Genomic DNA, 26653 nt, shown 5'->3' with positions numbered 1-26653 from the left:
TGAAAATAGTTGGAAAACGCACTAATTATTTATGTGGGTGTAAATGTAAATTATGAAATCCTATCAGCATAATTAAAATGAAGTGCTACTCAACTCAAATGGTAGGCCTAATGGAAATTAATAAATGTTCATAATAAATTGCACTCTATGTTCTATTTACTCAAAACATCTGTGCACTACCAAGATTTACTAAAGAAGAAAATGAAGAGATACACGAGGCACTTCCTGATCTTTTTTTGACAATCTTCATGTTTATTGTAAATATTGCGTTTTAACTCACAGCTAGAATCAAGAGTGCATGTTTACAAAGAATGGCCACAAGTTCATCAGGACCTCTGTCCTTCCAGGGTGGAAAAGCTTCGCCTTTATCAGACCCTTTTCCCAGAGTCTCTTGATCATAACACAGATGCTGTTTCCGGATCGGTTGAGCATTTCTCTTTTCCTCCAGAGCGACTAAGATGTGGGAGAGCTGATCCCAGACCAGCACCATTTCTCTTGGAAGTGTCGTTCAATACGGGCCTGGATCGGTACGGTGGCCTCAAAAGAACACGGCCCATTCTCCTCCAAAATTTAGTTTTAAATAAAACAAAAAAAGTATACATCTCATTATGGGCCCTGACTTTAAATAGTGCAGATTTATAAACCAATAAAACAATATGAATGAAAAGGAGAGACAATACAAGAGAAAAAAGCAACGTGTCCTCAGAGGAGGACGACGATAGAGGTTCTCGTCTGTGGTTTGGCCAGGTGTTGATAGAAGCACCGCTTTGAATTCGGTTCCAACGAATGTGCAAACGTCACAGCGACGTTCCTTCGTCATTCTAAACACAAAGAATTTACACCCGACTAAAACAGCCAACAGTAAAACTCTCTTAACAGGGGTGAGTAGAACTACTCCACACACATGGGCCGTTCAGCAGCCAAAAGCATTTGGTTGATGCTGGATCGGGAGACCTAGCAGATGTCCGCTGCTCTATCGCAGGCAGAACGGTTACAAATTAAACTTGGCTTTAATGTGCACTAAAAAGCAGCTCTGCGTTCGTAGGAGGAAAATAAAATAGTAATAATAAAAATCACAGATGGGACGAGTTTACGATTTGGGACAGAGCGAGGGAACAGAACTGTGTGGGAAATGCCATAGATCTGACACACAAAATAAGTTAACCTTTAAAACCTCTGATTGCGGATCGAGGAAAGAAAATAAATACGACTTGAAGAGAGTCAATCAAGTCTGAATGCTTCATCACACAAACTAAAGAGAACGAGAGTTTAACATACAGTACAGCGGGAAGCAAGAGCTTGTAGCGCTTCACGACAAATTTGGGTGCTTTCACACTGGGCCAGTGTTGGTCTGGATTCACACTCGATTCACATCTAGCTTTTAATTCATATGCTCTGTGCACTTTTTTCGCACATTACAATGTAAAAATTTTAGCCAGGGTTGGATTCAGTGTACGATCAGCAGTTTTTTAGCTCGTTTCTTTTGGCTCTTCGCACCTGAAGCGAAATAACGAATTTGGAATTTTTCCTAGTTTACACTTTATCATTTCCAATCATCTCACAAACGCGCACGGCGCATGATAGTAAACAAGACGCGGACAGTACATTGTGTGTTTAATTTGGTACCATTATGCGCACCGGAGTGAAGGACACTTGAGTTTACTATACGTGCGTCGCATGAAGGCGGCTGGACTCTTTTGAGGAGACAGCGATTGCGAGCCTTTCGTTAGCCGCTCAGATGCGCGATTACACTGCTCGTATCCGAGGTAAACCGCCAGTGTCATCCCTTACATGCGTTCGTTGAACAAACAACTTTGTTAAACTGTAAAAAACCCTTAAAAAGTTGCCACCTTAAATGTTTTAAGTACAACTAACTTGGATGTTAAAGTCATTGCAACTTAAATTACTTTAAACTGACTTTAAATGAGTTAAATAATAAGTTAAGCCATTTTTTTTACATAAGTAATGTAAAAACATGTCATAACTTAATATAATGTTTACAGTGCATCGACTAAAAGGCATGTACCTTCACTGTGAATCGCAACTCGGAGCTACTCGTCTCGGTGCGCTCAGGTGTCCGAACGACACCAATTTTAGACGAACCGTGTCCCGTTTCGAACCAAACTGCCAGTGTGAAAGCCCCGTTTGACGCGCATGCGCCGCTCGCTCCACGTCCACAGCAAACGATACTAGTAGTGGAATGCCTTTCAGCTTCAAAACAATAAATAATGAGCGCCACTCAGAGTTAGCATACCTTCTACAGAGGTCCACGTGGCCTGCGGTCACTCGGTCTTGTGTGATGTCCGATTTTAAGTACGTCGGCGTGTTGGTTTTCTCGTTTAGTATTAAAGAAAGTCATAAATTTCCTTGGGCAGCTACAGAACTGAAACTGTTCGTTTCATCCAGCATAATAATAACACTGCCCATGCCACCGCAAAAGACTCTCAGGAGGAAGATAGTCAATCTTTGCAAAAATATAATTTAAAATGCACAAAACACAAGACATACAGCAACAGAGGCAATTTCTACCCAAGGGTAACTACCTTTTTTCTCAACTCAGTTTTTATTTTTACTTTAATTTATTAAACTATTGTACTTATATACAAAATCGAGCATGTTGGCGTCGCTCTTTTGGACGGACACAAGCATTGTGTCTCAGGAGTTGGAGTGCTAATGTGTTGATCTGACTACAAGAGTTTATTGCTTATTTCTGCCAGGAGAGACATCTAGTTAAACACAGGGGTGGATATTTCTCTGACGTGGTGCCAGTTCGAAGGAGGGCTCTATGCAGTCGAGTGCAAGATTGCTGGGTTTTAGCTGCAGCGTGGAAAGTGGCTCCACGGTTTAAATGCACCAAAGATTTCCCACAGCCATGGGACAGTTGTTTTGCCGCTGCCTTTGACGAACGCAGTAGATGCTTCTGCTTTATTGGTTGTGTCACGTTAGCACCAATGACAGTCCTCGTCGCCGTTGAGCAGCGGCGTTAGAACCAGTAGACCGGTTGAAAAGGAAATCGACAGGTTTGGGACTTCTTGTGTTGATATGGAGTTATGCTTCTCAGGTGGTCCAATTTGGATGGGTTTAGTTGAATAGTTTCCCTAGTGACCAGTTCACGACCCATTCATGTAGAGAATTAACAATCAGGGGTTTGAATTAAAAATATTACATCTAGTTTTTTTTATACATCTTAGCTTTCCATTTGGAAAAAGGGGGTTTAGATACTTACAATTATCAGACAAATATCTTATTCAAGGATAAAACCATCTAATAACCCAGTTAAATCACAATCACAGATTGTTTCCATCTCATTCATATTCTATCAGATACATTCACAAACTGAAAACAATAAATCAGGCATTCTATAGGGCGGGTGGTGTTCTGGTCACCTGACTTAAAAGTCTCTGATTGGTTGAGGAGGGAAAGGGACTCATTTCAAGGGCTGGGATAGGTGTGTGTGTGTGAGAGTGTGTGTGTGTAAAGGGGAGCTCGTTTTATGAGCTGAAGGCCAGTTTGATGCTGCAGGAGGAGTAGCCCTCGTCGCTGGCAGTGCTCTGTAGACTGCTGTGGTCGTCCAGATCGCTGGTGCTGGCTGTGCTGATGCTGTCCAGCTCTCCATGGGAGAACTCTGTGCTCTCCACGTCCACCTCCATCTCTTCTGTATCCAGAGAGAGAGAAACAAAGTCAGACAACAATTTCATTGCATCAGGTATGTCACATGAAGTGTTGACAGATATATAGTGATGGATGGATGGATGGATGGATGGATGGATGGATGGATGGATGGATGGATGGATGGATGGATGGATGGATGGATGGATGGATGGATGGATGGCAAATTGATAGATCGAATAAAGACAGACAGACAGACAGACAGACAGATAGATAGACAGATAGATAGACAGATAGATAGATAGATAGATAGATAGATAGATAGATAGATAGATAGATAGATAGATAGATAGATAGATAGATAGATAGATAGATAGATAGATAGATAGATAGATAGATAGATAGATAGAATAACCTACAGACAGAGTAAAAAACAGACATGCGGATGGGTGGGTGGATGGATGGACGAATGGATGGAGGATGGAATGAACAACAGATAGATAGAATGAAGACCGATATTTTCCGAGCTATATAATAGATTATTGACTTGAAGCTCCAACCTTGGTCTGAGTCGGAGCGGTCGGATCGCTCGGAGCAGAGGGTGGAGCCTACGCTGTCAGTGCGTATCCTCTCGCCCTCCAGCACGTCCTCCAGCACGCCCCCGCCGCCCCGCAGCAGGTCCAGCCGCCTCTGGAGGTGACGCTGCTCTCGCTCCAAATTCTCCAACTGATACTGAGACTTGCGCTCCGCTTCCTCCAGTTTCTGTGGGAAGACAAAAGAACAGTGACTCACGGATAATTAGAGAAAATCTCCAACGGCACACACAAAAGAATCCACGGCGTAATCAGTGGTTATTACAGCTAATGCTCAAGTCAAGAGACATACGGCACTACAAGACCATTCATTTATTTGTTTACCATTTCATCACTTCTGGGATGGGAAATGTTGCAAGCCAGATTCAAGCCTGTGTTGACTCAACATCACGCTACATAAAACAGCAGGAAGGGATGGGACGATTTAAAGAGGAGTGTGTGTTTTGTCACGCTCATGTGACTGATGGATTTGTTTACTACAGTTCAAATCAATAAAGCCTTCACACATGACCCTCGTGACCTTATAATACATTACGCTAGAACAATACAGCATGACCCCCAGCAACCACAAACGCGCACACACACACACGCATAACTGGTCGGGACAGCTAAACCTGTTATTGAAGGGGAAACCAGCAATACCTCGAAAAGAAAACCAAACTGAAAATAAAGGGTTATCTTTGCATACATATTTTCAACAATAGAAAGTATCTGTCTGTAGTGCTTGATATGCGTTTCACAATAAAGCTCTTAAGGGATAGAGCCACGTCCCTTAGTGTGACAATTTAGTTTCTATTTACAGGAAGTGAAGTGTTCTTTTCAAGGTGTAGTCCTGTTCTTATTATGCAGTTTGGCAAGTGGTTAACGACAGATTTAGATCAGCTACATATAGCCAATAACTAGTCATGTGGTCCCAACATTTTGGCACCGATGAGTTGAATAGTAAATGTGGTGAGCCAAATTCGACCTCATATTTCCCACATGAGCACCATGGCTCAATGTGTCCGAGCGTAAACCACTGAGCCACGGCTCTGGCGTCATGTGCTTAATTTAGGAGCGACAGACGACAATGGTCTTTACCTTTATGTGTGATTTGGCCTTGTTTAGCAGTCCCAGAGTGGTGTGACGGCTGCAGTCTGGTCCCAGCGGGATGAGGGTCTTCAATCGCTCCAGACACAAACGGAGGTGGGCTCGCCTGAAGCGTGACAAAACAGAAAGGTCAGCCTTGTACACACATGCACACGCCCTGAAACAATGCAATGAACTTGGTGTGCGTGTGTGGTTTGGTAAAAAGCTTACAGGACAACACCTCGTTTTCTCCCTTAAACACCAAGCGCACACACACACACACCCACACATTCTAATAGTCTCCTTTCTGACATAGAGGTGACCTGCAGAACAGGGTTATTAGTTATTAAATAAACATTTAACGTCTAGTTCAGTCATGAAACTCTAGAGGGCACAGGTCAACAAGTACATGCAGTCTGCAAGCAATCACATCATTACCACATGGCACAAGCTGATTGGGTTCTGCTGATCCTGCTAGCCAATGAGATTTCTTGCTCAACATTTAAATAGTCTGGTTCAGTGTTGTGATAAATCTATTGGTGTGCCTCTAGGCTAGGTTCCTATGAACCCCTCCACCTCCCCCAGCTCCACCTGCCTAGAACTGCTACAGGATTTATGCATGTCTACAAACTTTTCTCATTCGTAGTCTAAACATTTATCATTTCCATTTAGGGTGTGTGTTTAAACTTGGCATGTTTGGTTTGATTAAAACAAATTCTGGTGCGATTGCTCTTAGTGCGGTTCATTTGAATGAGTGTTAACGCTGCCATCCAAACCCTGGTGCGCACCAACCAAACGGACTAAGACTGCTCAAAAGATGGGTCTCTGCCCACTTCCAAACGAACTCTGGTTCAGTTCGATTGAAATACGAACGCAACATGGACCAAAAACTTAAACCAAAAACAGGAAGATGAAACCCTAAAAGGGACAGAATCTTTTTTTTTCATCATAGTTGTGATGTTGCTCATCACAGTTGGCTACAGGCTTCAGAAGAGTATGTGTGTGTGACAGAGGGATTCATGGCGCGGTTTTGACTCTTTTACACATTTTATATAGCCTACACTGTAAAAAAAATATTGTTGGTTTAACTTAAAAAAGTAAGTAACCTGGTTGCCTTAAAATTTTGAGTTTATTGAAATAAAAAATTTGAGTTGATATAATGAAGGAAATTGGTTTAATAAATAGAAACTCAAAATATAATTGTATCTGAACCACATAAAGAAATTCGATAAATCATTAAAATAGCACAATTTGGCATGTTTCACTGCGTCATCAAAAATAAAACACACACAATTACTCAATATGCTTACCAAATCTTTTAATAATATTTGAATAAAGATTGTCGATTCTCAAAAATGTTCATTGTATTAACTCAAAATTTTTAATTTCAATTAACTCAAAATTTTAAGGCAACCAGGTAACGCATTTTTAAAATAATTTTTACAGTATAGAAATCTAGACGCACCGTAGCGGCAGCAAATCTAATTTGCAGCCAGTGTCGCCTAGCAACTGAAAAAACCAAACTCTGGTCAGGCCAATCGCATCGTGTAGAGAGTGGTGGACGGGGCTTAACATGATGGCAGAGTTGCGTGCTAATCGTAAAAAAAAAACGGCGGTCTTTCGAATCGGCTTTGGCCGAAACTCTGGAAGACTTATAAAAGAACAAAGAAACGGCACTGAAGTCATTCTTAAGAAGGGAAGATGTGTTCTGAGTTTTGCCGACCGGATACGGCGAAAGTTTAATCTATCCGCTAGCTCCACTTCACGTTGCTCTGGTTGGTTGTAGCACTATCCTATCACGTGCAGAGGGAGTTTGAAAGAATCGTTTATCCCGCCTCTCAGTTCCCAGACCAAACATCTTGATGTGACTCTGGCTTGTCTGGCTACATTTTATAAGCTCTTCACAAGTTCTCAGCCGGTCAAAATGCCATCCTATGTAGCTACACACATACAATGAGTGCATTTAGCTGCACACAGCATTGTTTTGGTTGTTCGGTAATCTCAAAATAGGCAATAAGTCAAAAGTCAGAGGGCTCTCGTGCAGAAACTCCAAATATGCACCGCAAAAATACGATAAGGCACGTCATTCGAGGAAAGCCCTATGAGCGTCTTACTATCGCTCTAGCAGAATACAGAAGATTGAAACGCTTTGATTGATTAAATGGCCAATAAACACACGACTACGACAATATATGGTTTATCTGAGTTCAAGACTTCTCTGGGATTTTCATGATAATAATGAAGTACATACTTCAATGCTAATCGACATAGCCTTTATCACTGTATAGAATACTATGAAATCAAATGTTGTGTGCCTTAGTCTGTGTAAGAAGCCACATCAACTCACAGAGCAATGCTCAACTGTCATTATAAAGCGAGTTTTGAGTAAAACAAGAGGCTCATAAATGCTTCTCATTTGGATAGATGTTGCTTCTTTAAATGCACATTATAAGTGACTCAAATTAGCAGTAGCGATTTCATAATCGCACTAAGCCAAATCAGCTTAAATCGCATCTCGGGTTAATTGCGATTAATCGTGTGGCCCTAAAACAAGCATTGAAGAAAAATACAAGCAGACGCTCTGTCAACATGTTACGAGTAAGGCATGAGTGTGCTTGCCGGGGGTGATCGGTATCTGAGAGTGTCTCTCTAATTGTGTTATTGAGGCTTTTCAAGTCTAATTCCGTTCGCATTCCTCCTTATCGGCAATGAAGATGGCTGCTCTCTCTCTCATATGCAGTCTGTCTGGTGTGCAACAATGGCCGTAGATTTATCACAAGCCTTATCGCCATGTCTGAGCACCACCGAGAGGGCACCGTTATCAGGACAGCAGTCTCTCACACACACACACAAGTTCCTGTCTACCTTCAGTGTGTGTGGACATTGATTGATCAACCTGGTGCATTAATGGCTATAGCTGGTATTTTAGACTTTGTAGCTCAAACAAATTACTGCACCAGACCTCCAGTTCTCTACACTGATTTTTCCCTACAATCCAATTAGCATGGCAACCACATGTAACCCAAATATCTTTGAAATACTTCTCACGCTATCCCCCCATATCATCTGTCTCCAGACATGAAGGGCGTCACATCACACAAACACACACAAACACACACACACACACACACAGAGCTTGCTGGGAAGGCTGTATATACAGTATGTGCGTGTTTGCTTTGGTCTGTGTGTGGCATGATAAATGACTTCAATTCAGTTGCCAGACAGAGACCGTGCCAAACAACTATCACTAAGTCCGTCGCCTCGAAGGCAAAGTAAAAACCAACATCTCTAAAATAGCCAATGATGACGTCACACATAAAACAGAAACAAAACAAAAACAATCACACACAGAAGCTAGACGCAAGACGGTCTATTTAAACTTAGGTGTGTTTCCGTTACTATGAAAAACACGTGGTGTGAATTACACAGCAAAGTTATGTAACAGATGAACTATCATATTACCTCTGTTCCACATATTAGCAGTTTGTTTCCTACATAGCCCTTCTAAGGTGGCATCCTAAAACTCAAAATAAAGGTCATTCATGAGCATCTATGGTTCGAACCTTTACATTCCACAAAAGGATTTTATTGAGGAAAAAGGTTGAAATGTTCTTCACTCTAAAGGCCTCAAAGAACGAACTGATTGAACTTTATTTCGAACAAAATCAGGCCAAAACTGCCTACCATTGGTCCATGGTGATTACATAATAGGTGGGTGCGGCTCTGAGGCTCCGCCTTCTTTCACACAGAAATCTTTTCTGGTTAATTTCTCCTGTTCAGTCCGTTGAGGTTGGTCGTTCGCGAGTGAAAACACTGGAGAGCTAGCCTAGAAATCTAGACGCACCCTAGCGGCAGCAAATTTAATCTGCCCGCGAGTTTCGTCTAGCAACTCTCAATACCCTTCTGAGCTGTAATCGCCTAACTCTTGCCGGGCCAATCACATCGTGTATAGAGTCGGTGGGCGGGGCCATAATGACGACGGCCGAGTTGCGTTTGCGTGCTTCTAGTAAACACAGAAACTGGCGAACGGCGGTCTTTCGAATCAGCTCTGACCGCGACTCTGGAAGACTTGGAGTTAAGCTTTTCTCTGAGAAAAGAACAAAGAACGGCACTGAAGTCATTCTTAAAAAGGGAAGATGTGTTCGGAGTTTAGCCGACCGGATACGGCGAATGTTTAATCTATAAACGAGCTCCGTTTCACCTTCGTTGCTCTGGTTGGTGGTAGCGCTATCCTATCGCGTGCAGAGGGAGTTTGAAAGACAACCGTTTATCCCGCCCCTCGGATTGAGCTGTCAATGGTGAGTTTCCAGACCAAACATCTTGATGTGGGTCTGGCTTAGCAGGCTACTGGAGAGCTGCTTTATAGTACAGTATAGTAATGAGGTTAAACTTATGATGAAACGAGATACTGACACAGTTTTTCATGTTTAATACGGTAAAGCTGCTTGATTTTAAGCTATCTAAAATAAAAAGAGCTACATAAATAAACGCGACATGACTTTACTAGGGTGCCGAATTGCAGAGCTCATGAGAATGATTTTCTTATGCTTTAGACAGCAAAAAAAAAAAAATTTAACAGTGAACCATTTCAATTTGACTAAAACGAGTTATGCCTTAAAATGCTACCTCTGTAGGCAGTTCATTTGGTTTTAAAACAGTAAATGAGTGACCCTTGATAATCGTGGGTGTGCAGAAGCTGTACGATGAGTCTATTTTTCAGGCTCTGATAAACACGCTGCATTTTACACTCCTCTGCATTAGTCATAAAGAGAACTCTACAACTCACAAGTTTAATAATAACTCACATCAAACGTGCCTCTTGTGGTTGAGCATGTTCAGGCATGCCTTCTCTTACACCCAGAGCAAGAATTTTATTTTGACAAAACATCTTCACATGCCCTTTAAATGACTCATAAGCACATATTCACGGTTGTCACGATCACAAAATGTTGGTTGCAATTAATTATACAAACAATTGTAAAATAAAGCATTGTAATGTTTTACTCATGTCTTGATTGAATTATTTAGACAGGGAAATAAAGAAAATTACAGGTAAAACTGCAGTGTAAAATAACATGAATGTGAGACATATGGATAGACGGATGGAGTATGTGAATATGGGCAACAGTAAGACCGTGAAACGACATGAAGTCTGGTCCTCTGGAGTGGTTGGGGTTTATTAGGAGGTGAAACACATGCTTGCCCCAGATTCTGCTTAGTTAATTGGTAAATAATGAATGGAGTTGGCATAATGTAATGGGCTTGACATGGTAATAATTGAAGTCAAGGTCAAGAGGGGGACATAATGCTAAATTGTCATTGTAATCTGAATCAAGAACACACAATTCGACGTTTTTTTTCTCTCTCGCAAACAGCATGTGCAAATTATGTGTAGGCCTGGCAAATTGCCAACTATACGTATATATGTATAAATATAGCTTGCTTAATCCACAGCAGGGAATCTCACATTTTCCCATGTGGAATCAGCACTTCTATCTGCGCAGCAAACACAAATCCGCGCTGATAAGAAATGCAAGAAATGGCGGTTCAATGGAGCAAAGCGTGCACTCTACAAAAGGCAGGGTTTTTCCTAGAGATTCCTCCTTTGATAGTATGTTTTTATCTAGTGCCTCACATGATGCCTTTTGAGCATTAGGTCACATGGCTGGGTTATTGCACACCAGTGCACAGATTATAGAGCGAGAACAGGCTCTGGGTTCTCAAGCCCTAGTTCGGATCCGATCAATACAGTGGGACTGACAGCTTCATCTGGGTTACCAGCTTGTTCGAGCCCTGTTTTATTTAAAGGTTTGGCCCCGTGCTTCTATTATGATGTCACGATGTGTGAGCGTGCAGACGCGTCCCCATCATATCAGAAACAGTCCCGAGCTCTCGAGCAGCTCTCAGATTAAACGAGAGCGGTATCCTCCCCCACCACGTAAACACACACAGATGGGAGGCCATTATTGCTGCTAGTCTTTCGTTCGCGGGTAATCTGACCGAAAACTGGACGAAAGGCTACGTTAGCATGACATTAAAGAGATAAGCAACATACACTCATGCTGGGAATGAAGCAACCTTTAAATGTGGGCAGAGAGCGAGGGAGGGAGGGAGAGATGGTTACAGATGTAAAGTTAGAAGGTGGTCAGGATGGAGAGAATGAAAAGGAGATGAATAAATAGGTGGGAGGAAGAGAGAGATAGTGGGGGAAATACAGTACAGAGAGACACTGTGACGGCACTCTATGTAAACACGCTCGCAAACAAAGAAACCTTTGAGCCTTGCATAGGGTGAACCAATGACGGTTTACTGCACGACACACAAAGTGGGTGGATTTGCAAAAATACATATTGTAAAAATCAAATAGTGGTTGGGTTGCCTTAATAGCTAGTTGACTGACTAGTTGTCGTGAAATGGACTGGACTGCAAGGGTTTCAAAAAGGATTTTTAAAAGATGGACTATTTTAACTTTGTGAATTCACGTGGTGGGATGCTCCAAAAAAAAAAAAAGTGTGTGAAATACATTGCCATGGCCAAAGTCAACCCAATGTCTAAGGGTGATGATACACTGGGAAACTTTTTGAGCAATGTAGCCGTCAAAAAGTTGCCTTGTGTATCATAAGCTTAAAGGGTTAGTTCACCCAAAAATTTAATTTCTGTCATTAATCACACCCTTATGTCGTTCCAAACATGTAAGACCTCCGTTCATATTCGGAACACAAATTAAAATATTTTTGATGAAATCTGAGAGCTCTCTGACCTCCATAGACAGCAATTTAATGAACACTTTCAAGGCCCAGAAAGGTAAAGACATTGCTAAAATAGTCCATATGACTCCACTGGTTGAACGTTAATTTTATAGAAGCGAAAAGAATACTTTTTGAGTGCAAAAACAAACAAAAATAATGACTTTATTCAATAATTTTGTTTCAGCCTGTCCCAGTCTCGTATGCAGTTTATGTTGTAAAAACATACCTTTCTGGGCCTTGACAGTGTTAATTAAATGACTGTCTATGGAGGGGTTGGCAAGTTCTCAGGTTTCATCAAAAATAACAAATTGTTTTCTGAAGATGAGCGAAGGCCTTACAGGTTTGGAACGACATGAGGGTGAGAATTAATGACAGAATTTACATTTTTGATTGAATTAACCCTTTAAGGTTGTAGCAAAAAAAGGAGATTAAGACATTATCTAGTAATTTGCAAACTGTCTAACAAACTAAGTCAAAGCATGCTAATAGAACTACTGCTAAAATATCAAAAGTAATAAATGATTTTATACATGGGTAAATTAGTCACTTCCAGTGATCTAGTCGTTTGTTGGGCAACTAGTTGAACATTGCTACCTTCCCTACTAAGGGGAGACAGAATGACAATTACATGTGGACGAGGATATGCCTCTGTGGCACCCCTGATTAAACGCATAAACAGACTACTGGCAGAGAGATGGATACAGACCATAGGGAAATAAAGAAACTAATACAAACGCAGACAGTAACAGCTGTGGAGGAGCAGGGCCCGCTCTGGCCCATCAGTAACACATGGATTAGTTCACACGTGCTGAGCTGTAATCTGCTCCACACAGCCCAGACCAGCAGACCCCACTCACATGCCCACAGAGTTTATGTGTGTAGTCATGTGATTGCTGCCCCCATCCCTAAAGCTCCTGCAGATGGCCATGTGCATGAAAAACACAGATTCTCTATTACACGTATTTCAACTGGCCAGAACGTTGTGGACACTCTGGGTAATCTAATAAACCCGAGGTGATCCCAAAAACAAACAGGCCGAAATCAGAAAACAGAAACGTCACCAGATGTTCGGATGACACCACTCTCTCTCCCTCCCTCTTGGAAAATCCACTTTACTTCCCCGGAAGGATGCCTAATCCAAACACAGCAGTGGTGGAAGGGCAAACAGCCATAGGACTCTTCCATAATCAGATCAAAGGCCATGACACACAAAGAAAGGGCGCAGATCAATGTGGCTTGTTATGATTGGATGACCTTCAGCGGCTTCACCAATTGGATGGGTGGACAGTGTGGCTTTGTCCAGCGTGCCATGATACTAGAACTCAATATATGACACACTTTGGCAGGCCCCAGGGCCACAACCAGCATAAACACTGAGGAAGACTTCAATACTTTGATAAGTAGTTTGCCCAATAATTGGGCTTTTCATTCGCCAGTTGTTCAGCAATTACATGTGGTCCGTGCCCCAATCTTAAGTGTTTGGTTACAACCTTGACATGCCTGCAAACAGTCATACTTTAGAAATAAACCAAACAAACTTCATTATCAGGTTTTAAGGGTGTTGCTGATGACATCCAACTGATTATGCCACTCAGGAATGTTTCTTGCTTTCTAGCTTTCAGCCTGAAATTCAAGAATATGGTTGTATTAGCAAGGAGTCTAAAAATGTTAGGTGTTGTTGTATAGCAAGGTTTACAGTGCCATCAAGGATGTGGGTCTGTTTGTGTATCGTTTCTGCAACATTACCCACTTGTAGCCATGCGTGTTGTGTTTAAAGGAAGACTGCGTCTCTTTATGTAATGAAACACGGTGTGCTTTTACAGAACACAGTAAATGTGTGGCAAGGCAGAGCATTAGTGGCCTCCGAATCTCAAATGTCCTCTGCTATACCCTTCCGACAGAACTCGAAGACTGCTGTAGGGTGTGCGTCCTTCCTGACTCACCCAAAACACCCAGAGCTTCGTCAACCTTCCGTAGCATGAGTGTGCGTCTGCGCGTGGGTCTGCGCGAACATGCCCTGGCACGTGTGCGAGTCAGCAAGGCTTACTTGACCAAAGATCACACTTCCTAAGCTGCTTTTGCTGGCCAAGAAAAGCTTACAAGGCATCAGGTCAGTGGGAACAGCCAGTTCTGGCCTCCCTTCCAGAGGGTTTCCGGAATTCCCAGGGGAAGCGCAATGTTCAGCTTTCTTGGATCTGCCTTAGAAAACAGGGAGGACGACAAGCAAGGTCAATGGGACGCGAGTTCTTGAGGGCACCTTTGCTGCGGATGACGTATCCTATCTTCTCCACGCACTTTATTCCTCATGATTCTCTTTGTGGGCGGAAGAATGTTGTAGCCAATCATCCCGAGCTCCTCTATGTTCTGAAAAGATCTTTTCTTAGGGCCGTTGGTCTATTTTCAGTAAGCCTGCTTGGCAGATTTATCCTTGAGCCTTTGCATACTAACTGTCAAACACACCACGGCCCACACAACCACGACAACGTGCTTAACACACAACCAAACCCCCTCGCTAACACACACCCGATAATTAACAACCACATAACACCCATAATTGGAAATTAAATCAGTGATTTCAGCTTAATTTGACATCTTCCTCAGCCCTTAATACAGACTGACATCCGAACTCTGCAAACCTAACCCAAGTTTAGGAAGTTGAGGCTCACCACATTTGTTCAAAAGGCATCATAAGATCAAACAGCGGCATGCTAGTATGAACACACATGTTATCTGTATGTGTGTCGCGGCTTGCGAGAGGATGGAATGCGGTCACAAGGCTTTTATCTCCTTCCTCTTCCGTTCTGGCATAGAAAAACATTGTGAGCTATCTTACATCAAACAAAAAGTGCATGTGATGCTTGACACGAAAAGGCTACCGCTTGCCACTCTAGGGCTTTGGCAAGCAGGAAACTGTCCCCTTGTGCTTCCGTACGGGTTGTTGAAGACGCTTTTCTATTTCAAAGTATTGTGACATATCAAGCTAGAAAGGAGATTAGGCAGAATAAAAATTATGGGTGCCAAATCTTTGAGAACAGTAATAGACTAATTATAGAATAATAATGTTGAGTCAGGGGAAATATGGTTTGGCGCTGGGAGTGGCTGCTGATATCTTCATGATGTGTTGTGTAATATTTGTTTGTGCTGTCTGACAAGCCCTGGCATCTTTATCTGCCCCAAACGCATACAACCCCACGTCGGCGCAGTGACAACCCTTCACATGTGTAGACTTTATCTGAGAAGCACAGCTGGTCTGGGAGGAGATGAGACTGTATTTAAGCACAAATACATGTGACCACAAAACCAGTCATAAGGGTAATTATACATCTGAATAAAAGCTGAATAAATAATCTTCACATTGATGTATGGTTTGTCAGGATAGGGCAATATTTGGCTAAGATACAAATGAGGGTGCAAAAAAAAAAAAACTTTAATTTTGAGAAAATATCCTTTAAAGTTGCCCAAATGAAGTCCTTAGCAATGCATATTACTAATAATAATAATGCATTTGATATATTTACAAAATATCTTCTTGGAACATGATCTTTACTTGGAATAAAAGAAAAATCGCTCATTTTGATCCATACAATGTATTGTTGGCTATTGGCACAAATATACCCTTGAGACTTGGACTGGTGTTTTGGTCCAGGGTCACATATTGGTCCACTAAGTCCCACCTTGAACAAGTCTTCGGTCTCACCCATGTCCCACTTAAAATGGCTGGCACGCACATACACATGACACTCCATGAGTAGGCTGTGCTTAAGTCAAATTAAGAGAGCTCCAGGTTTTCAGATAGAGGGTCACAAAGGAGTTCCTTCTCGTCTAGACAAGAGTTATTTTGAGTCTTTGAAGTGAACAGTGCCTAAACAGCAGGCCCCGCACTGCCGGTGTCTAACGCCTATCAGATAAGATCTCGTGAGGCTAGAACATACAGTCCATCATCTGTAAACACTCACGCCACACATGGGTGGTGATTTAAAAGAAAAACACCTCCTATGGGTTTGGGATATTTCAAAGAAACAACACAGGTTCTTTTAATAATACACCTACCGTAACAACTAGCTTCCTTTTGTAAATTTTCTTCCTATTATGCAACTGACATTGTGAAAGAATGGACATATGATTGTGTCTCTGGTTTCTGTCGTCTCTCCCTGCACTCAGGCTATGAAATGTGAAACTATGGCTGCAGTAGTTGTGTAGGACTGAGGGGAGGGCGAGCCAGGAGGAGAGGGAATGCCCTTAGATTAGAAGAATTGGGTCACCACTTACTTTCACTTTTAGTTACCCGTTGCTGCGGGGACGAGCGGAGGACAGCTGTAGAACTATGCTTCCTGTTAGCCTTATGTAATGCAATTTTTATTTGTTCATATTCTATGAATTTTAAAAGTAGCTGCAATACTTAAAGTGACGGGAAACACATTTTGAAGCACTGCGATACGTACCCGTTCTCTCCAAAAACGCAAAGCAGGAATTTCAGCACTCAAACGCCCAATTTAGACTGCGAGTAAAAGATCGCAAGACATTTACATGCAACCAAATAATCCATTAGTAATCGGCTTAATCGGACTGAAAAGCGTTTCATGTTGTAAACACCTTTAAGACCACGAATGAGCTTGATCAGAACAAAATTTCGAATTGAAAGGGGTGGTTTATGTCTCTTCTAATCCGATTGAGAGGACATCCGATTTTCGGATTGAAAAGCGAAACTGAAAGGACTGCGCATGATGTGCAATGACATAGAAATAGCATAATGACACATGGAACAAGCTATTCTTCCTGATGAATAAAGTGTCATATAATGGAGTGTCCCGTCATTCTAAAAGTCTCCTTTCACTCTCAGCATCTGTTAAGAGGAGCGGGACAACGTCCCACCAGTCCTTGTTTCAGACTCTAATCCACAGATGATGGGTTTTGTGCGTGAGGAGGGGCATTGTTACAGCGTGATATATAAGCAGCAAGATAAAACAGTTCATATGCTCATGGTCTCTCCAAATTAGGACCAGAAATGGATAAATATTAAGCCTGCTGTGTAAAAAAAATAAACAACAAATGTAGGAGAATGGCTATTATACACAAAAAGTAGGAAACTCTGTATATTTGTGCAGAGTTTGCGTATTTAAAAAAACAAAAAAACATTCCAATTTGGAGCTTGTGACACATAAACGCGCAACCCGATGTAAACACTACATTTTAACCTAGAAATGTAATTTGCAGCCAGGGTCACCTAGCAACTCTTTGTTGGCTTGCGAGCTGGAAAAAACAAACTCTAGTCAGGCCAATCACATTGTTTATAGAGTCAGTGGGCGGGGCTTAACATAATGACGGCAGAGTTGCGCCGGTTCTACATGAATTCCCTGCTACTTGAAAACAAATAAGATGGCTGCTGCTGGAGAACGGCGGTCTTTCGAATCGGCTTTCGTCACAACTCTGGAAGACTTGGAGTTAAACTTTTCTTTGAAAAAAGAACGGCATTCTTAAAAAAGGAAGATGTGCTCTGACTTTTGCTGACTGCATACGGCTCTGCTTGGATGTAGCGCTATCCTATTGCATGCAAAGGGAATTTGAAACACAACAGTTTATCTCGCCCCTCAGATTGAGCCCTGCCAATGGTGAGCTCCCAGACACAACATCATCTTGATGTGGGTCTGGCTTGTCAGGCTATTCAGATTCATCAATTGGAATGAATTCAGACTGATTGAAACAAAAGTTGTGCATGTAAACAAAGCAAGTGTTAAAAACGATCCCCGTTTACACAAATCGGCGAAGATTACTAAAAAGGCTGTATTATGCATGTCGGACCAGTAGTTGGAGATGACGCTTTGTCAAGAAACACCCCATGAACATGCAATACACAAGCGTGAACATGTAATAGACATACGCATGAAGTCACCGCTTTCACAAACTCACATTTTTGTCATTTACATGGAGACGGTAAAGGCATTGTTTTCAAAATCCATTTTCAAAAGCATGCGTTTTCAGGGCAGCCAAAACATATTTGTCATGTAAATGAATGGCCAAAATCAAAATCAGGCAGACTGAAAACAGTGATGTATTGCAATCTTTTACTCACGGCCTAAATTGGGCGTTTGTGGTTTGAAAGGTAAATGTTTTGTAAATGAAGGGCAAAATGCATAGAAAGATTTCCATTTTCCTGGACAGCCACAGCTTTGCAGACTTTAGCTTCAACCTATATTAAATTCTTCAACAACTAAACTCTGTAGGACTGACCAGGAGCAGAGTCAGACACCCCTGATATAAAGCAATGTTCTCATAATGCTCCTTGCAGATTCTCACCTTTTTTTCTAATAGTTTTTACCGATTTGTGGTCAATTAGTGCACAAGTTTAAGTCATGGTGCTCAGGAAGCTAATGCAAGTTTAAGTCTGGCTTGTGATATTCTCCATTGCCTTGTCATACGCCGACTGACGGCAACAATCCCCAGATTACAGTACGTCACTTCTCAGACATTCCTCAACCCGACAAACGCAGACTGAACATGTCCAATCAGTGTAAACGAGTGCAGACCAATGACAACAGACACCGGTTAACACACTCATTTCACCAAACCTGACGAACGCATCTGTTAACGTCTGTAAGTGCAATGTGAAAAAATATTTTAAAATCGTACTTACCGATTTTTCTCCAGCTCATTGTGTGTGGACCTATAAAACAAAGCAGAAGCAATGAATGAGCGACTTGTTTATGGGTCTGTAAGTACACTAAAGTTTTTTATCATAACTCTAATCATAAACAAGCTCATTTCTCGAGCACTTAGCTCCTGAGTTAAACATCAGACCTCTTCGTGAGATCAGAGAACGTGCGAGAGGGGGGGGGGGGAAGCTTGGCCGCTCGTAAAGAACAAGGCTATGCGACATTAAAGGTTCCAATGGATTTACTAATTAATCTTTATTGGAGGGTTGAACCAGCTCCCCCCATCACAACCAACCCAGTGGCACCGGAGGGAATGATAAAGGCCCGTCTAAATGACCCACATGTCACTGCAACTCTTTGTTTGCAGCGAAAAGACAGAGAAATGAAGTGTGCGGAGCAGAGAAAGCGAGCACAATGAGCGGCCTATATGTGAGCACGTGAGAGAGCTCTCCTCCTCGTACAATGAGTGAGTGCCAGTGGACGCTCTCTCTCTCTCTCGCCCTCTCTGAGAGCACGAGTCAGTGTTATGTTAATAATGTAAAGTGAATCAGCCGTCCCCCTAAGAGGCTCTTTGTGTGGCAACATGCTGAAAGCTTTTCCGAAGCTCTAAATGGCCGGCCAAACTGGTGCATGGCAATGCCGTTGCAGGAGTAGCAAGACGCGGCTGCAGCGAGGGCCTACTTCTCCGTGGATCATGTAAACACTTCCCTTTATCGCCGACTATTAATACCAAAAGCGTGTTTTCTGGCATCCTGTAGCTGACCTTATGGTATTGAAGCTTCGCACGGGAGGATGCCTCTGAGCTCACTCGGGAGGAGGGATGGAGCGAGGGAGGAAAAGACATGTGCAAGGCTGTGTTTACACAGCTCTTAATGTTGTGTGATGAGAAATATACTGTGCAAATAAGAAGGAACTCATCGGACCCATTTGAAGTCTGCACAGAATGCTGTTAGGTTCGAGATTAGGAGAAACTGCAGATTTAACGGCTCTGAGGCGAACTGTGATATAATCTAAACGTTATTGGCCATTTTTAAAAAGGGGGAGGAGCTGTTCAATATGTCCCGTCCTGTCCCTGTCCCTGTCTGCACGTTTCACGGCACTTCAGTGGGACTTTTTTCCTACAAGTAGGGCTGGGTGAAAATATCAATTCGTCAATGCATTGCAATTATTTGTTTCTCAATTCAATATCAATTTATCAAATCCTAAGAATGGATTCAGCCCACCGGCCAGTGGCGGCGCTGTGGGCAACACTAGTGAGAGCGCCAAAGCAGCAAGATAACAGACAGCAGTTAAAACGTTAAAAGTTGACGTTTGGCCTCATTTTGGAAAGGCAAAGGTTCTCTGATCAGCTGTTCAGTGTTATTTATTGCAGTGTTTCCCACACATAGACTAATTTGTGGCGGTGCACTACAGAATCAACACCGGCCGCCACATATTGCGTTTCGTCATTATTTTTTTAAACGCTATTTAAAACACGTATGCAGCGTATTCGTTCAGCTGCATTTCCTTTCCCTGCTCTCCTGCAACACACACACACACACACACTCGGTGCGTTGCATTCGATCGTTGTTGCAACATGCGTTCATCTCGCAGCAACGCGCACGGTCACGTAGATCAGGACGCTCTCAATAGTTGTAAACAAATCAGCGCTATCAATACATTTGAATGGCTTTAGCGGACAGACAACGGCTTCACTTTACTATAGAGTTATTTGCTTTCGAATCTGTGGGAAACACTGTATTGTGTTGAGAAAATAGCACTTTATAATGTTATAATATCAAGGGTTGCACTTTTTTTATGAGTATGCACATTTTGTGCTTGTGTTTACATTTCTTTTATAACTTGAATGTATAAGAAGAAAGAAATATACTTTCTACTACTTACAGTTACATGCACTTTAAGGTGTTAATAAAGCGCCTGTTTGTTTCAGTTGTGGGTCCCATTCAACACATGTACAATATTGTACAGTTTGTTCTGCTAAATAAACGATGACAGGAAACATGCTGGGGTCAATTTGTTCTTAAACACTGATAATACTGCACACATTATTTAAAAATATACTCAGGTAATTACTTGTGTATTTACTTATTAATGAATCGATATCGAAGCTAATAAATCAAAATCGAATCGAAGCCTCAAGAATCGAAATCAAATCGAATTGTGAAATACCCAGCCCTACTTACAAGCGTATACTAGTGTATTCGTTAATATTCAAAGCATAAGTTTGGCTGCACAAAAACAAGGGGGTTACCCAAGGCAGACAAGACAAACAAAAATGAGGATGCCGATGCCGCACACGGTTTGTTTATTAACATGTGTGGAAATGTATTTCCCCCCACAATCTTTCCAAAATCTCTGTTTTATCCAAAGCGGCCTACTCGGGTCAGTCTACTGAATCACCTACACACAGGCACGCCAGATGATCAGATAGTGTTTCCTTTACATTTCCTCCATCAGTGCTAGCTTTGTATACAGTAACACAGACCTGAGATCAGTCATCAAGATGTCTGATACCTAGAAATGAAGCGAAACGAAACGGCACTCACACAACCCTAAACATACTAGCACGCACACGGTCTCAAAACCATCTGAGATGCTCACCTAGACGGCATTGGTCATCACAAAACCTGGTAAACTGACTACAGAAACAGAAATTCTCAAAACCTAATGAATTACCTACCCACGGCATTGATAAACAGAGTGAAATTCCTACCTACCCAGTTTATGGCCAACACAAAACCTAGTCAGCTGACTACCTAGATTGCATTTTTGGGCATCTTAAAAGCTATATATATATATATATATATATATATATATATATATATTCTCAGAGTGATTAAGTGCATGCACTGAGACAAGAGAGGTATGTATCAACTCGTCTTAGTTAAGGGAATAACAGTTTAATATGAAAAAGTGGTGGAGTGTCCCGTTAATGGACAGATTAAACCACGTGTTATTACTTTTTCAATTGGTTTCTTTCATTAAATCGTCATTTAGCGGACAAGGACTGAAGAAAGGAATTAAGTAGAAAGATAAATTAATAAAGAAAAGATAAACTTGTAAATGCATTTTGTCTGCATAATAGTGAACGGCCTAGACAGTGGGCATTTTTGACAACCACAAAACCACGAAAAATCAATAATTAGCGGAAAAGGACTGGTAATAATTTTCCTAAATCGGTTTTAGAAGGAGAATAATGTGGAAAGATAACTTTAAAATGCATTTTGTCTGCCATTATAGTGAATGGCATAGCCATTTTTGGCCACCACAAAACCTAGTGAGTTGACTACCTAGAATAGATTCATTTTTGGGGATCTCAAATGCAAGTATGCAAGCCATTGCCTAATATATAATGTTTTCTTTAATATATTTTTTTATTTTGCATCATAGTCACATGCACCATTTTGAGGATTCAACAAATGTTTGTTAATGGATGGATTTAAACACCTGTTACTTCTTTTGCAAAATGTTTCATTTTTCTTTAACTAAATTGACATTTAGCAGAAAAGGACAAGTGATCATTTTCCCAAAACATGTTTTAGAAGGAGAAAAACGTAGTAAGACAATTTAATTAAGAAAGTATAACATTATAAATGAATTATGTCTGCTATATAGTGAACGGCCTAGCCAGTTGGCACCACAAATAAATCAATTTATTGGAAAGGGACTGGTGATAATTTTCCAAGCCATGTTTTAGAAGGAGAATAACACGGAAAGGTAGCTTTTACATGCATTTTGTCTGCATTATTGTGAATTTCCGAGGCATTTTTGGCCACCACAAAACCTAGTGAGTTGCCTACCTAGAATAATTTTGGTTATCTCAAAAGCTATAAACAGACAACCAATATCATGTTTAATTTTTTTTCCATCATAGTCGTGTGATGCAAATGTTTCTGTTGATTGATTAAATCGCGTGTTGCTACTTTTTCCAATTGGTTTCTTTCATTAAATCGACATTTAACGGAAAAGACAAGTGATAACTTTCCAAACCATGTTTTAGAAGGAGAATAAATGACATGAAAAGGTAGCTTTTCAATGCATTTTGTCTGCATTATTGTGAATTGCCTATACATTTTTGGCCACCACAAAACCTAGTGAGTTGCCTACTAAGATTAATTTTGGTTATCTCAAAAGCTAGTAAACCGTCAACCAATATCATGTTTTATTTTTCCCGTCATAGTCGCGTGATGCAAATGTTTCTGTTGACGGATTAAACCGCGTGTTGCTACTTTTTTCGATTGGTTTCTTTCATTAAATCGACATTTAACGTATAAGGAACTGTGATAATTTTCCAAAGCATGTTTTAGAAGGAGAATAACGTGGAAATATGATTTGATAAAGACGCCTCAGGCTGTTCACCTTGGCAGCCTGAAAACAACAGTTGCTGTAAATAAGAGCCGTGTGGTCAAGGGTCCGGGATAAAATTAAAATACTCTTCTCATAAATAAACAAATGGAAAAAACTGATTTAGGATGTTGTTCAACGTAATATGCAGCAGGTCTTAAGCGACAGCGGGACATAAACAGAAAACAACCACAGACTTTCGGTTCAATCAAAACGAAACCCCGTGGTGCTCAAAGCCGAAAAACAGGACGTGAGTTTCGGCACGGTCCCTAACCTGAGCGCTGCAGCAGTCCCGTTTGACAATCAGCTGATGGGAGCTCCCCTCCCCCAAAACAACTCAAGAAACATATTTAATACTACACAGCACGCTTCAATGCATATTTAATAACATATGAGTGTATATAAATAGTAAAGTGCATACATTATGCGTTTAAAAAGTTGACATGCTACTGTACTGTTTATAAACATAAACCAAAGCCAGAAATTAAAAGCGGTCAAAATAAAAAGCAAATAGGAAATGCTGGAGATTATACTACAGCAGAGCAGTGATAGGTCCTGACAGATGTCTTAGCAGTGTGCTCTATGCACACGTCTCTCCCTGGCTCTTCTCCAGCAGGTCTTTCTCGTGGAAGTGAAGAGTCACATCATGTGCTTACCTGTTGTGGTTGTTGTTGCACTTTTTATTTCGGAATTTCCTTTGTCTCTGGTAGCTGGAGTGCTGAATAGACGGAAAGGTCGAGGCATATCCGTGTTCACACTCTGAAAAAGACACCGCAGAAACGTGTCACACCACATCACACTCACCAAGTCCCTTTAAACACCCTTTACACTTCAAAAACACACTGTGATCTGTATGACACGACAGTTGCCATGGTATATATCATGTACCTCTTTCTCTCCTCTCTATATATTCGGCTGCTTCCAGTAACCTCTGTATATTCAGCACAGCAGTCATCGTTTGAATAAATCTACAGAGGTCGGGGTTTTTTTTCCTGATATGTGATCACGATGACAGCTGTCGCGTAGCAAAACGTAGCATTGAATAATCCTCCGAAGATTCACTTGCTTTGTGTTTTTGTTTCTATTTGCTATAACCGTCGACTCGAGGTATTTCTTTCACTGTCAACGAGCTAGTTGCCGGAAATTAAACACAAATAAAACATCCGACGCCTGAATATCAAAGTAGTAAAAGTGCTTTAGGAAAACAGTCGAGTACAAAGTGTATAAAATTAATAGAAACAGGTAAAAAAAAGAGTCCCCGAGAGCCCAGCCTGCGAAGTCTCTGGTGCTTGCGCTCTTTTCTCCTCCCTCAGTTTGTTTACCTACTGTTTTAACAGCTGAGCGGATAGAGACCTCAACGCAGGGCATTATGGGAAATTGAGTCCTTAACCCAACTTCAACACGGAAACGACAAACTGATTTAAAGCCCTGCTAATACATATTAAAAGAATAACCTTGCTTAGATAGTTACTCTATCCTGTATATTATATTATATGTATTATGTGACCATGGACCTCGAAACCAATAGACAATATTGGTCAAAATTATCGATTTTTATTTTATGCCAAAAATCATTCGGATATTAAGTAAAGATCATGTTCCATGAAGATAATTTTGTACATTTCCTACCGTAAATATATATTTAAAAAATATTAGTAGTAATATGCGTTGCTAAGGATCTAATTTGGACAACTTTAAGGAGATTTTTAAGGTGATTTTTCTTTTTTAAGGTGATTTTTCTCAATATTTTGATTTTTTTTGCACCACCAGTTTCCAGATTTTCAAATATTTGTATCTCGACCAAATATCATATCCCAACAAACCTCACATCAATGGAAAGCTTATTTATTCAATAAAAAAAAAAACCATTATGTTTCTATGTTTTTGTTGTCCAGGGTATATATTCTGAATAAAAACCGCACCAGGCAATGCTGTAATTAAAACATAGCAATGCAAACTAATAACAAAATAACTCAATATTTATTCTATCCATTTACATATTAACTCATTGGTAAGTAGACACGTAGACAAAAGCCAGGTTTCCGTGTGTTAAATGGCATAATAAAGCTGTAAATCCTTTTTTAAAATACGTTTCCTCTTTTCCAGTTTGGAAACTGCGCACTTCAACTCCCACAAGCCCTCGCTTCATTCTCGTCTAAGCCAGGCCCAGCAACATATGACATCATAGGACCGCGGCTCTGTGATTGGTCGGAGGCCCTGGAAGGCGTCGGCCAACTCAACAAGCTCTGACCAATCAGATCAGCGCAAAGTGCGCCATGTGGATGTCATGTGAACACACCCCCCTTTGGAAACAGGAAGGCAATTTTGAGAACTCTTTTGAAGTGGATAATATGCACTCTGCATGTACAATATCAGATTTACCCGATATGAATAGTTTTTTCCACAAAAAAAATCACAGTTAATAATAATGCTAATAAATCGGACGATCTAATGGAGCGAGCTGGGGAACAGTGACACATTCTATTGTTCCTAAAGTAGTCTGCCTTCTCATTATCATATTTTAGTTTATCAAACACGATTAGTCTTATACATTTAAAACTGACAACAATAGTTAAATAAAACCGGGGCGATATTTTTCCTACAATTTGCAATCTGGAATTCTCACACAAACCAACGTCAAATGATCAAATGCCTTTATATGCGTTATGATATTCATTCATCATTTGTTCGTGCGTGATGGAGTTATAATGTGCGAAACGCTGTACCACAGTAAGAGGTGACGTCAGTGTGTGTATCGTGCCAGCACAATGTTCTTTATTTATTTATTTACTTGTTTATGTTCCTCGAGAGAAAGCGAGAGGTGGCATGTCTCACTGCCGAACAATGCCAGACTCTGAACTGCCCCATATGACAGCGCATGCCAGCTTGGGACAGTCGACATGCGATTTGGGACATTAAGTGCGCTGCAGAGGGAATTATTCACATTTTTAGGTCTCTGACACATGAAATGATACATGAACTGCGACATCTGGCATATATCACTTAAAAGCAGCCCTGAAATCAACCCAAGCAAGTTAAGTATGTGCATTAGAGGATTACGTGCATTATATAAAAAAATATGTTAAAATATGAAAAAGGCTCCTTTTGCATTTTGGAAACTTGATCCTTTAAAAGCAGTGTGGCTGTGCATCGCATGTCGGGATACAATGCACATGTTCCTTGTCTACTTGGCTGATTGTCCCTTGAACTCGATCCTTTGTTGTCTGAGTATTGACAATGAAACAGTTTCTCTGCACTACCCAAATCAGTCAAAATCACTCGGAAGTGCGCTATAATTTCACTTACTTCCATCCTTCCTCTCGGCGCTCTCAATGTAACTGGCAGCCTCCAGTAAAACTTGTACATTTTTCAGGAAAGTGTTTATCATGGAAGAGTCTGTGGAGGTGAAAACGTCACTGAAGGGACAAGTAGACATCTCAAAATCTTGCTGATCCAAAGATGTTTCGGACTCCAGGAACAAGTCTTCGGCCTTTGCCTCCTCTCTTCGTTGCCTCTCACTCCTCACCATTTTGTTCCCGTGCAGCGAATATGGTTGGGATGGAAACTGTATGCGAGTTATTGTGCTGTGCTGCGCTCAGTGGATCTACAGAATAAATGAGGGTAACGTTACTGGATGAGG

General features: G+C 41.2%; 1 protein-coding gene across 2 annotated transcripts; it reads right to left on the bottom strand.

The window, feature by feature from the left end:
* Window positions 1-226: 226 nt before the first annotated feature.
* mxi1 (max interactor 1, dimerization protein) lies at window positions 227-26653 on the bottom strand. Of its 2 annotated transcripts, none has more exons than XM_067416241.1 (6): window positions 26320-26653; window positions 23670-23772; window positions 18651-18680; window positions 5283-5397; window positions 4170-4371; window positions 227-3655 (listed from the first exon to the last, which is right to left on the bottom strand). In XM_067416241.1, exons 1-6 carry the CDS (start codon window positions 26540-26542, stop codon window positions 3492-3494), a joined length of 837 nt encoding a protein of 278 aa, XP_067272342.1. In that variant the 5' UTR covers window positions 26543-26653; the 3' UTR covers window positions 227-3491. The 2 variants fall into 2 exon arrangements, with proteins under 2 accessions (XP_067272342.1, XP_067272343.1); XM_067416242.1 differs by lacking the exon at window positions 26320-26653 and adding an exon at window positions 23902-24330.

This window comes from Pseudorasbora parva, chromosome 14 (assembly GCF_024679245.1).
Source record: "Pseudorasbora parva isolate DD20220531a chromosome 14, ASM2467924v1, whole genome shotgun sequence".
Classification (NCBI taxonomy): domain Eukaryota; kingdom Metazoa; phylum Chordata; class Actinopteri; order Cypriniformes; family Gobionidae; genus Pseudorasbora; species Pseudorasbora parva.
This window is presented reverse-complemented; position numbering and strand designations above follow the sequence as displayed.

Excerpts from the sequence above, each read along its gene's own strand:
- mxi1 (XM_067416241.1), bottom strand. The coding sequence starts at position 26,542 with ATGGTGAGGAGTGAGAGGCAACGAAGAGAGGAGGCAAAGGCCGAAGAC. Across the intron at positions 5,398-18,650 it reads AATGAGCTGGAGAAAAATCG|GCGAGCCCACCTCCGTTTGT; the intron begins GTAAGTACGATT and ends GTCACGCTTCAG. Across the intron at positions 3,656-4,169 it reads CCGCTCCGACTCAGACCAAG|AAGAGATGGAGGTGGACGTG; the intron begins GTTGGAGCTTCA and ends CTCTGGATACAG.